Raw genomic sequence first — 11531 nt, forward strand, 5'->3', positions numbered from 1 at the left:
GATTTATACTCAGTTGGTCAGAAGTATAGGTAACAACCTGGACTTGAGAATGGCAACTGAAGTCCAAATCCCAGGAGGGGGTTGTTGGAACCTCCAATCTGTAGGTGGTTGTTCAGAAGCCCAGGTAATAACCAGGGCTTATGACTGGTGTCTGAAGTGGAGTCGAGGGTGAAGTCTTGTAGGACTGAGCCCTCAATCTGTGGAATCTGACGCTGTCTCTGTGTAGATAGGGATCACAATTGAGTTGAATTCTTGGACATCCTGGTAGTGTTTGAGAATTGTTTGCTGGTGTCTGAGGACCACCCGCCACCCACATACACACACTGGAATTGGTCTCAGAACCATTTAATGCCCAACAAAATACACTGTAATTTGAGAATCACTGCTCCAGATCCTTGCTACCTAAAGTACGATCTGTGGACTAGCAGCAGGGGCATCACTTGGAAGATTGTTAGAAATGCAGAATCTTAGGCCCCAATCCAGACCTACTGAATTGGAATCTGCCTTTTAACAAAATCTCAAGTGATTCAGATGCATCTGAAAGCTGAGAAGCATTGCTCTAGCTGATATCAAACCCCAGTTCACTGTTCTTTCCCCATCAAGGTTAACTTCTTTGCTTCCTCAAAAACTTCTACTAACTACCTCATGGGGGTGTTGTAGTGATCACATAAAATAGCGCCATATCGGGCTTCCCTGGTGGCGCAGTGGTTGGGAGTCCGCCTGCCGATGCAGGGGACGCGGGTTCGTGCCCCGGTCCGGGAGGATCCCACGTGCCGCGGAGCGGCTGGGCCAGTGAGCCATGGCCTCTGAGCCTGCGCATCGAAAGCCTCTGCTCCGCAACGGGAGAGGCCACAGCAGCGAGAGGCCCGCGTATCGCAAAAAAAAAAAAAAAAAAAAAATAGCGCCATATCTACCCAGATTGTTATGTTAGCCTCTCACTGAGATATCATAAATGATGACTTTTCAACTCTACTAGAATTTTTTAAAATTGTTTTGATTATGGAAAATTACCTTAACCAATTTGGACCCCCTCTTCTCTTTTTATTCCAGAAAAAGATATATGGATGTTACTTAACATTGAATGGCCACAAAGGAGAGTGTTCCTTGGTTTTGCCCACATTAGAGATGATTTTCCTCCCATTTTTAGAGAAGAATTTTTCAATTTCAGAATCCTGAATAGATTATTCCCATTTCTCTGCCCCATACTTCAAGATCTCATTCCCTTTGGCTGCTAATAATGTTTCTACAGGTCTCTTCTAATCTATCCTACCTATTTCAACCAAAGTGTTCTTTCTAGGGTATGGTTGTATCTCTGCCCTAATTAAAATTTTAGATGCTGCCCCATTTTCTCTAGTTTATATTTTTCCGCTTAGGATTCAAAGACCTCCATAATGTCTTAGAGTCTATTCTTTATCTCCCCAACTAGATTGTAGGCCCCTTGACTTGTATTCATGCTCTTTCCCACAGCATATAAAATTATAAATAGCACGTAGTAGATATTTAATAGATGTACATTGAATTATACTGAGAAAGGTACATATAGAAAAAGGAAATAAATTTCACAAAATGCATAACAAACTAATGAAATACATCAAAATTTATTACAAAAACAGTTGAATAAGATATTTTTATCTTATTCACAAAAATTTGCTGTAAAGAAAATTGCAAAATAATATAAAATCAAATGCATAGATATATTCATTTTATAGTATTTAAAATATCTATTAATTAGAAACCACTTAAAATGCTCCCCTCCCCCAATAGGAAAAGGGTTTAGTAAATTATGGTATCTCAATATGATGAAGAATTTACCTTCTACACCACTCCTTAAGTATCCTGCTAAATTCAAAGCAGATCCTGTCAACCCACTGCTTAATGGGCTCTACTGATTCCATTTGGAAAAGCAAATTTCTTATTTTGAAACTCAGTATATTTCACAATCTATCCCAATCCACCTTTGTATCTTCACTTAGTGCTCTCCTCAATTAATTTCAAGCTTCTGAGTCATTAAATTGTTGTTGAAACATTCCAGACTCTTTCACAACTTTAAACTTTTGTAACAGTATAGTACTGCTTCTTCATTTGGAAAATTCCTATCTATCATTCAAGAGTCACATCAAATGTCACTTCTTTGGAGAAATATTTCTTGTCCTCTCCACTGAGTTTAATGCCCCATTCAACCTCCAAGCTGCTAAAGCTCTCCGCTCATATTGCCATCAAGGCAACTTAGAACACACGATATTCTGCATTTGTTTCTATGACTATGAGGTACCCAAAAGTAGGATTTGTGTCTTATTTTTTGTAGCTCTATCATCAAAACAGTACCTCATATATAGTGGATGCTTAATAAATGCTTTGAAATGAATTAATGAGTGAATTATAGAGATTGAATTTGGAGATACTTAAAACTATGATTTTGAAATCTGTGTAGAAACATTGAAAATGGCCTATGATATAACTTTAAGTGGAAAAAGTAATATGACAAAATGCAAGTCACATTCTAATCACCGAGTATACAATATTATGTATGCCTAGGGCAATTGTATACCTATGTCTACCCATATTTATATAATTACACATTGTATAATCTCTCCCCTGTTATATGAGTATATTTTAATTATTTTAAATCAATAAAACTTCAAAGTAGGAAAAACAAATTGATTTATTAAGGAGGTAGGATTTTTTCTTTTATTTTTGTAGAAATGTTGTTTATACTACAACTTGATGATAAAAAACTTCAACAAACTAGGAATAGAGGGAAACATCTTCAATTTAATAAGGAACATCTACAAAATACCTGCAGCTAACAGCATACTTAATAGTGAGAAAATGGACAATTTCCCTCCCATAAAATTGAGAACAAGGCAAGGATATCCTCTCTTACAACTTCTATTCAACACTGCACTAGAAATCCTAACTAATGTAATAAGATAAGAAAGGAAATAAAAGTATACAGATTGGGAAGGAATAAATAAAATGATTTTTTTTACAGATGATATGACTGTCTGTGTAGAAAATCTCAAAGATTTAAAAATAAAAATTCCTGGAACTGATAAGCAATTATAGCAGGGTTGCAAGATACAAGGTTAATATACAAAAGTCACTTACTTTCCTATATACCAGAAATGAAAAATTGGACTTTGAAATTAAAAAAACAGTACCATTTATAATAACACTCCCCCCAAATTAAGTGCTTAGGTAAAAATCTAACAAAATATGTATGAGACTTATATGCAGATACCATAAAACACAGAAGAAGAAAAACAAAGATATGAATAAATGGAAAGATATGCTGTGCTCATAGACTGGAAGACTCAGTATTGTTAAGATGTCAGTTTTCCCAACTTGATCTGTAGATTCAACACAATCCCAATCAACATCTAAGCTAGCTATTTTGTAGATATTGACAAACTGATTCTAAAATTTATGTGGAAAGAAAAAAAGGCCTAGAATAGCCAACTTTGTCCTTACGTGTGGACTGTGACTAGTGACTTTCTTGCAAAGAGTATAGTATGACAAGGGAGAAAAAAAGGAGCAACTTTAAAGTGGCAAACCCTGATAAACACCATCTCAAGCCAGGTCATCAAGGTTAACATCAATCGGTGTGATAAGTTTGATAGTGTGTACCATTGATACGATGTGATGAGAACAGCACCCTACCTCTAAGGCCTTCCTCCCCAAAATTCATAACCCCAGTCTAACCATGATGAAAACATCAGACAAATCCCAGCTGAGGGACATTTTATAAAATACCTAACCAGTAATCCTCAAAACTGTCAGAGTCATCAAAAACAAGGAAAGTCTGAGAAATTGTCACATCCAAGAGGAGCCTAAGGAGACATGACAACTACATGCATCGTGGTGTTCTGGATGGGAACACCTGGAACAGGAAATGGCCGTTAGGGAAAAACCTAAGTAAATCTGAATAAAGCATGGACTTCAACTAATAATAATGTATCAATACTGGTTCATTAATTAGGACAAATGTAGCATACTAATGTAAGATATTAATAATATCTGGGCATGGGGTATATGGGAACTCTGTACTATCTTCCTAATATTTCTGTAAATCTAACACAGTTCTAAAATTCAAAGTTTACTTAAACATGTTGTTTGTACATAGCACGTTTTTTCAAAAAAAATTAAATTAATGAGTGGTAGGGTCCTTTTGGAACCAAGATGTTTGAGGGGGCAGGGGTAGACACATTCCTATCAAATTTGACTTCATTCATTCATTCAGTAGATATTTCTAAAGTCTCTCTGTAATAAAAACACTATATTAATGCTAAAAAATACAAGTCTGTCCCTGTTTTCCAAGGGTTCAAAATTTAGTACAAAGATTGGAGTCATGCTTTCCACAGCAGGTATGTTGGGGTCACTGAGCTAAATGAATCACAGATCTTACTCCTGTGACAATAATCATATATTTGTATTCTTTTTCAAGTAACTAAGGCAAAAAAGTGTTATTGTGTGTCAACAAAAACCTTCAAGCCCTTCTAAACACCTGATTGGACCCTACCTAGGGTTCATTACTGTCAACTCACCGCTTTACAAAAGAGAGTGAGGGCAGAGCAGTACTGGGTCAGTGAGTGGAAGAAGCAGCTTCTGCTCCTGCATTTTAGTTTTTCCTACCATCGGCGAATAATCTGCCCTCTAGAGATGTATCTTGATTCTATTTCCTGCCTAAGCACATGACTCGCATTGAGTAGGAAGTTCATATGAGAAAAGAGAGAACCAGGGACGTAGGGTAGTATAATTGGAACTGAAGGGACTGGAGGCAATAGTAAGGGCAGAAGAAAGGAGAAAAATGACTCCCCTTCAGTGGGAGGAGTGAGAACAGTGTGGATCTTCTGTTCCTTTGACAGACTCTCAGAATCCCGTGGGACAGAAGCTGTCTTAGGACTGTTGTTCTCAGCGTTGTCTTCACACTGGACTCATCTGGGGAACTCTAAAATACTAATGCCTGGTCCTTACTCCCAGAGACCCTGTTTTTTTTGTTTTTTATTTTTTTTTCCGGTACGCGGGCCTCTCACTGTTGTGGCCTCTCCCGCTGCGGAACACAGGCTGCGGATGCGCAGGCTCAGCGGCCATGGCTCACGGGCCCAGCCGCTCCGCGGCATGTGGGATCTTCCCGGGCCGGGGCACGAACCCGCGTCCCCTGCATAGGCAGGCGGACTCTCAACCACTGCGCCACCAGAGAAGCCCATGGACCCTGTTTTAATTGCTCCTTCTCTAATGTGTAGACAAGGTTGAGATCTGCTGGTAAGAGGTCGTGTGGTGGCCCCGGAAAGCTCAGGGCACCAGAATTTATCCCATCCACCTCAGAAGTCTTTTCTCCACACATCCTTAGCTAAACTGCAGAATGCCTGAGGGCAGTGGCAGGAAGTTATATAACTCTGTGTCTCCACACCATCTAACAAAGTCTGAGCTTCAGAAATGTTTGTTCAATGAACTGTTATCGATTTTGTTTTCAACACGCAATGTGATCCTCATTTATCACCTGGGAAAGCTGGGGTAAAAGCTGAAGGGCAAAGGTTTCCATGTTGGCTGCACATTAGAAATAGCTAGTGGAGAGCTTTATTGACACCCCAGGCCAATAAAACCAGAATCTGGATGGACTGATATCAGTATTTGTTAAAGTTTGTTAAAGTTCCCCAGGTGATTGTTCAGTGTTGCAGCCAAAGCTGACAGCCACTGCTCTACAGTTACCCTCTTTTAAGTATTTTTGTATCCATTCAGTTGTCTTTTTTTTTTGGGGGGGGGGGTTGATATTTAAGAATTAAACACCGATTCAACTAAGGGTGTTTATTACTTAATTTCATATTTTAAATTAAAATGTTCTAAATATGCCCATCTTACATTATATTGTATCCATGTGCTATCTTTGTATCACATATACACTTTAGAACCTCACTACGTGAACTGTAGTTATCAGATCAGTAGCATCAACATCACCTGGGGCTTTGCCTGAAATATAGAATCTTGGCACCACCCCAGATTAATGAATCGGAATGTACACTTCAGCAAAAGCTCCAGTGATTCATGTGCACGTTAAAGTTGGAGAAGCACTGCTTTGGTATGCTTTAAGGATTTTTAAAATTCAGATTGACTAAAGAATATTAAAAATTATTTTCCAGCAATACATGCTCATTAAAACCTCAGCATTTCATAAGAGATTTATCATTTTAAGCTATTTCGTTCATAAAGTAATATTGCAGTATGAAAATTAAAGTGATATGTCTCACATTACTACCGACTTTTCACCATCAGTCTGGTCTAACATTAATGAGGAGATCAAGAAGAAAGAAATTTATATTGAGTCCCTGAGACCTGTTACAAGAAAGAGAAAATGGAAGCCCTGAGTTGCCAGTGGCTTACTGGACACCCGGTAGCAATGGTGGCATTCCAAAGTGCTTGGGACGATCCTATATATGAAACCCCCAATGAATTACAGAAAATTTAGGGGGGTAGGATGGGGGAGAGGAAGGCTCCAAATAACAAGCAAGGGGGTCACAGAAAAGCAGATCTGAGGCAATTCTTGAGGAAACCAGCATCAGCATGTAAAACATGTTTAATCTGCAATTAGGCTCCACAACTGTGTAACTGTGGAATATGTGAGAATGAAGGTCTCTATTTCACAAGCATTCTAAGCAGCCACCCAAGATATTTTGCTTCTCTAGGATTCATTTATAAAATGTAAATATATTTGGTGCCTAATATATGCCAGGCATCCCCCGTGGCTCTAGAAATATAGTGGTGTTTGTGTGTGCCTTTATAATATATGTAAAATATATGTATGTTATATATAATGTAATAGACACAGATGTGGTCTGTCTTAACAGCAGTCAGAGCATTATGATGAAATATAGCTTATTTATTTTCAAGAAAGCAGTTTATAAGGTGCTGAAGTTTTGCCAAGAGTATAATCAGAAAACACTCCAAATTGGGTCTTTAACAGAGAGGAAGTTTAAACCACTTTGGAAGTAAAACCTGATAATCAGGTAGGATGGTGGACCCTTCACTAATTTCATGCCTGGTCAGTAGTTGCCAGACCTGGCTAGGATGCTTACCAGACACCAAATGTGTGGGCCACACTCTAGGCCAACTGAATAATAACTGATGTTTAGCAATTATTGTGCCACTGTTATTAGTGATGACATGAGTATTCATTCACTTAATCCCCACAATAACTATGAAGTGGGTGCCAATATTATCTCCTTCTTAAAGATGACAACACAGAGGTACAGAGAGGGTTAATGGTTTTCCCCAAGGTCACAGTAGGATTTGAACCCAGACGTGCTCTTAACGTCTACACCATGCTGTGGCTGGATTTCAAAAGTAAAATTTCCTATTTATTACAAAATATTAATTAACAGTCTTTTCAGCCATGCCCAAGACTGATTATGACCGAGGCATGCATGGTGTGCTAAGGAGTATCCACCCTAGATCCGAATAGGGACGATTGTCAAATAGAGTTAGTCCCCAAGACGGAGCCCAGATGCAAAACAACTGTACTGCTGTTCTACTAAGGAATGCTATGAACGAATGTAACCACTTTTAAGTAGCTGGCCAGCACCGTGTTCGTTTTGTGAAATATGAAACAAATCTGGACACCTTAATACCATTCACTGGCTTAAAAAGTGAGTTGAAAAGCAAACCCAATGGATGTTGCTTTGGAGATCAGTTAAGGAGGGTGATATTCTTTGACATATAATAAGCTTAACTATCATTTAAGTAAGAAGATACCTTAACTGTTAGTAACAAGTTGCAGGACTCGGTGTGCATATTAAAGCAACTCAACTTTAAAACTGAGTCTGTGCAAGGACAAGAAAACCCAGTTGCAGGTGCCCTCTGCCCTTCTCTGAAGACGGGACTACTGCTTTGATTTCTCAAGTGAAGGAAAAGTGCAAAGCAAGGAAGGCAGCCAGATTTTATATCCTATTCAAGCACTAGAATCATTAGAGAATTATTTAGAGTAAAGAAGGAAGGAAGCAACGAAGGAAGGAAGGTAAGAAAGAAAAGAAAAAAAAAAAGTAAGGTTAGAAGAGATTGAAAAGGGGGATTCCTGGAAGGAGTTGTAAGCAGTATTCTAGATCACTTACCGATGAACGCAGACCAAGAGCAACCACTTTACATGATGCCATTCTGCTACACCCCCCTACCAAGATTGTTACCCTTTTCTGGATAGCGGCAAAACTCATTACAGACAGTGCCCAACTTGTGATTTTTTGACTTTACAATGGTTCAAAAGCAATACACATTCCATAGAAACCACACTTCGAATTTTGATCTTTTCCTGGGTTAGCGATATTTTGTAACATACTCCGGTGATGCTGGGCAGTGGCAGCTTCCAGTCAGCTGGAAGGATCAGGAGGGTAAACAACTGATAGACTTACAACCATTCTGCACCCAAACAACCATTCTGTTTTTCATGTTCACTACAGCATTCAATAAATTACATGAGCTATTCGACACTTTATTATAAAATAGGCTTTGTGTGAGATGATTTTGCCTGACTGTAGGCTAACGTAAGTGTTTTGAGCACGTTTAAGGTAGGCTAGGCTCAGCTATGGTGTGAGGTAGATTAGGTGCATTAAACACATTTGTAACAGGATATTTTCAATTTACGATGGGCTTATCAAGATGTAACCTCATTGTAAATCAAGGAAAATCTGTAAATGAAAATGATCTCTGTGCCATTTTCACAGACATCAGTAAAGGACAGAACGAGTGATACCTGCGTCCCATTTTGCTGCCAGCGTAGGGAAAGAGGAACCTGCATAGAACCTGAGGTGGTGGCTGCTGAGAGGAGGTCAGCAGGTTGAAGTCTGGCAGGTTTAATCACTGTGAAGCCCATCATACTTCCTGACACGAGGTAAAATATCTTATGCACCTAGTTACAGCGAGAGTTCCAAGTATTAAGGAACAAGATTTACCTGAAACCGCCACAGCCCTCCGATGTCATCAGTCCCTTCAAAGCAGACGGGCTCCAAGCCTTCTTCCAGGCAGCACTTGATAGATGTGAGCCCACTCACTCCTCCCCCAATCACAGCAATTCTTTTCTTGGTCATGGTCTCCAGAGATCTTCACCGGGCTGGGTCAGTGTAACCTGTCCTAAAGAAAGGATGACAAAAGACAGAAAGCACACATCAGTTAATACCTTTCAAAGAAGAGCTTGAACGTGGCATTTAGATAAATTCTGCAGCAGCAGGTGCCTTTGGGGAACCCAGATTCCAGTGTCCTCATGGACCACCGGGAACTACTACCTTGGATGGGTGAGCCCTGTGCCTGGAAGACCCAGAGCTGAGACCCAGAGCTGAGAGCTCTGCTGTGGTACCCGACCTCTCTGCCTTTGCCCCAACACTGGCAGATCCTTCAGCTCCGATCTGGAGGGCACTGCACTTTCAGCTCTTTGCAAAGAAATGTAAAACAACAAAGTACAAACAGCAGCAATAGCCAATGTGGAGGGGCTGTTCAGCTCCACCTCCTTTCAGCCAACACACCGCCCACTCAGCAGCGCCCATTACCCCCACAGAGGGGAGAAAACGTGGGCCAAACCTGCTCTGGGCAGAAATAATTAACCCTATGACCTCTCTGTTTTTCACCTGCAGTTGCCCGCACTCTCAGCTACTCTCAGGGGAGACCCTAGGGGCCGGAATCTCCATCACCCGCCCTTCCCATTCACTTTTAACTTCCTGGTGTTGTCTTATAGTGACAGACTCCTACTGGTGAAGGGAAACTGTCACCAACAACCCCGAAGCAAGTCTTGCTCAAAAGCTTAAGCGGAGAACATCTGTCTTTCAGGAGATCTGTCAGAACACATCCCGGCCCCTCGTCCACCTCTCCAAGCCAACCCCCAACCCCACAAATCGGATCTTTGGTTCCGTGCTACGGGAAGAAATTTACTTTAAAATACCCATGCACTGAGCTGGGTGCTGGGGTACAGTGGGGAGTGAGGGGATTAAATGTCCTACTTAAAGGAGCTTATAGTTTAGTAGAGAAGACTGATACACAAACAGATAATTTCAAAAAAATAAAAATACTGTAAAAAAGAACTTTCGTGACTCAGCTATCTGTGTGATTACAAACACACAGCTACCCGTGTGATTACACTTTTAAAATGTAACAAAATTTTCAAATTATTCAGAAAAGACCAATGTAATGGATATAGGATTTCATACACTAGGTCAGAATCAGGGCTTATTCAACCCAGGAGTCTATTTTGACAGGTGTAAGGGGTTCTGGGAGAGCTGGGTTGTGACAGATGCCATGCATCTTTGTGCACCTCATACTACTCCCTGAGTCAACCTTGCTGAAGATGATTTGATGCCAATAATTCCAGCATTGGGTTTTGACTTACTAACATCACCCCAAAAGTATCCTTCCCGGACCAATCACTATTTCTCAAGGGTTTACCTTATATGGTACAAAAGATACAATGGGAATGGACACATGTAATCCTCTCAGCAACCCCAAGAAGAACGTACTATCAACTACATCTTTTGCAAGTAAGTGGAAAGGCAGGAAGGTACACCTGGCAGTCTGGCTTCAATCACTATATATACTGCTCCTTTATGAGGATATTTTTACGTCTTTTTTAGCCACAAGTCCTTTGTCCATTTCTCAGCTCTCTATTGCATCCCCTTTCTTTGCCTAGCACCTGCCTTTACAGTTTACACTTTAGTTGAACTGCTTTTAGCTGTTGCCTTATTTCAACTACTTTAAAATGTGTTTAAAAATAGATCTTTGGTTTGGGAAATCATTTGGCTCCATCAGGAAGTCTCCTGTTCAAAATATGGTCTGAATTATATGAACACACACACACATGCACACACACACACACACACACACACACACACACACGTAATCACACACACAGTGGGGAACACATGACATCAACATAGCCTAATGAGAGAATAAAGGGAAAGAAGCTTAAGGATGGAGTTATATATATTTCTCAGTAATTAAAGTGTTTTTGTGTTTTGATGTGGTTCTTTTTGATATGGTTCTTATTATCAAAATGTCATTAATCTCTCAATAGTCATCTTAAGACAAGCTAATCAAAAAGTTCGTATTTTTCTTTAAAAAAAAAAGCTACTATTTACTTTTTTTCTGGATTCTCTTCTCACTTTTCTCCAGAAATCCCTTATTTAACTAGTGTCCTCACCGTCAAATACCATGAAATAGAATGTCTTTTGTCACCAAATATCTTTTCTTCTGTCTAATGCTACTTTCTCGTAGAAAGAAAAAGCAGGGTTTTTTTTCCAGTTGCCTAAATGCCTCTCCCTTAAGATTTCAAAAATATTAACCTCTTGTCTTATCTCTCCCCAAGATTTATGGCAGCAGAAGGGCCACTGAATACTAAAGAACAAGAAGTTCTCATATAATCATCCTGTTTCTATTAGACCATGGGTTATTGGGTGTTGGAGAAGTTAGTGACTTCCTTTGAGCTAATGAGCTGCTGGACCACAAAAAGCCAATCTGAGTCTGAGGGAGATGATTGCAAGTCACCCAGAGATCCCAGAATCTGA

General features: G+C 39.8%; 1 protein-coding gene across 2 annotated transcripts in view; it reads right to left on the bottom strand.

Moving 5' to 3' along the window:
* Positions 1-9365, bottom strand: part of LOC101270999 (flavin-containing monooxygenase 5) — a 109768-nt gene extending 100403 nt beyond the window's left edge. Inside the window, exons 1-2 of one of the 2 annotated variants that reach the window (XM_049702256.1) lie at positions 9267-9362; positions 8937-9114 (exon numbers count right to left, since the gene is read on the bottom strand). In XM_049702256.1, the coding sequence (XP_049558213.1) occupies positions 8937-9071 (135 nt within the window). In that variant the 5' untranslated portion in view covers positions 9072-9114; positions 9267-9362. Of the gene's footprint in view, positions 1-8936; positions 9115-9266 lie in introns of both variants that reach the window. The other variant, XM_049702252.1, reaches the window with a different exon arrangement.
* Positions 9366-11531: the final 2166 nt, after the last annotated feature.

This window comes from Orcinus orca, chromosome 1 (assembly GCF_937001465.1).
Source record: "Orcinus orca chromosome 1, mOrcOrc1.1, whole genome shotgun sequence".
Taxonomy (NCBI): Eukaryota; Metazoa; Chordata; class Mammalia; order Artiodactyla; family Delphinidae; genus Orcinus; species Orcinus orca.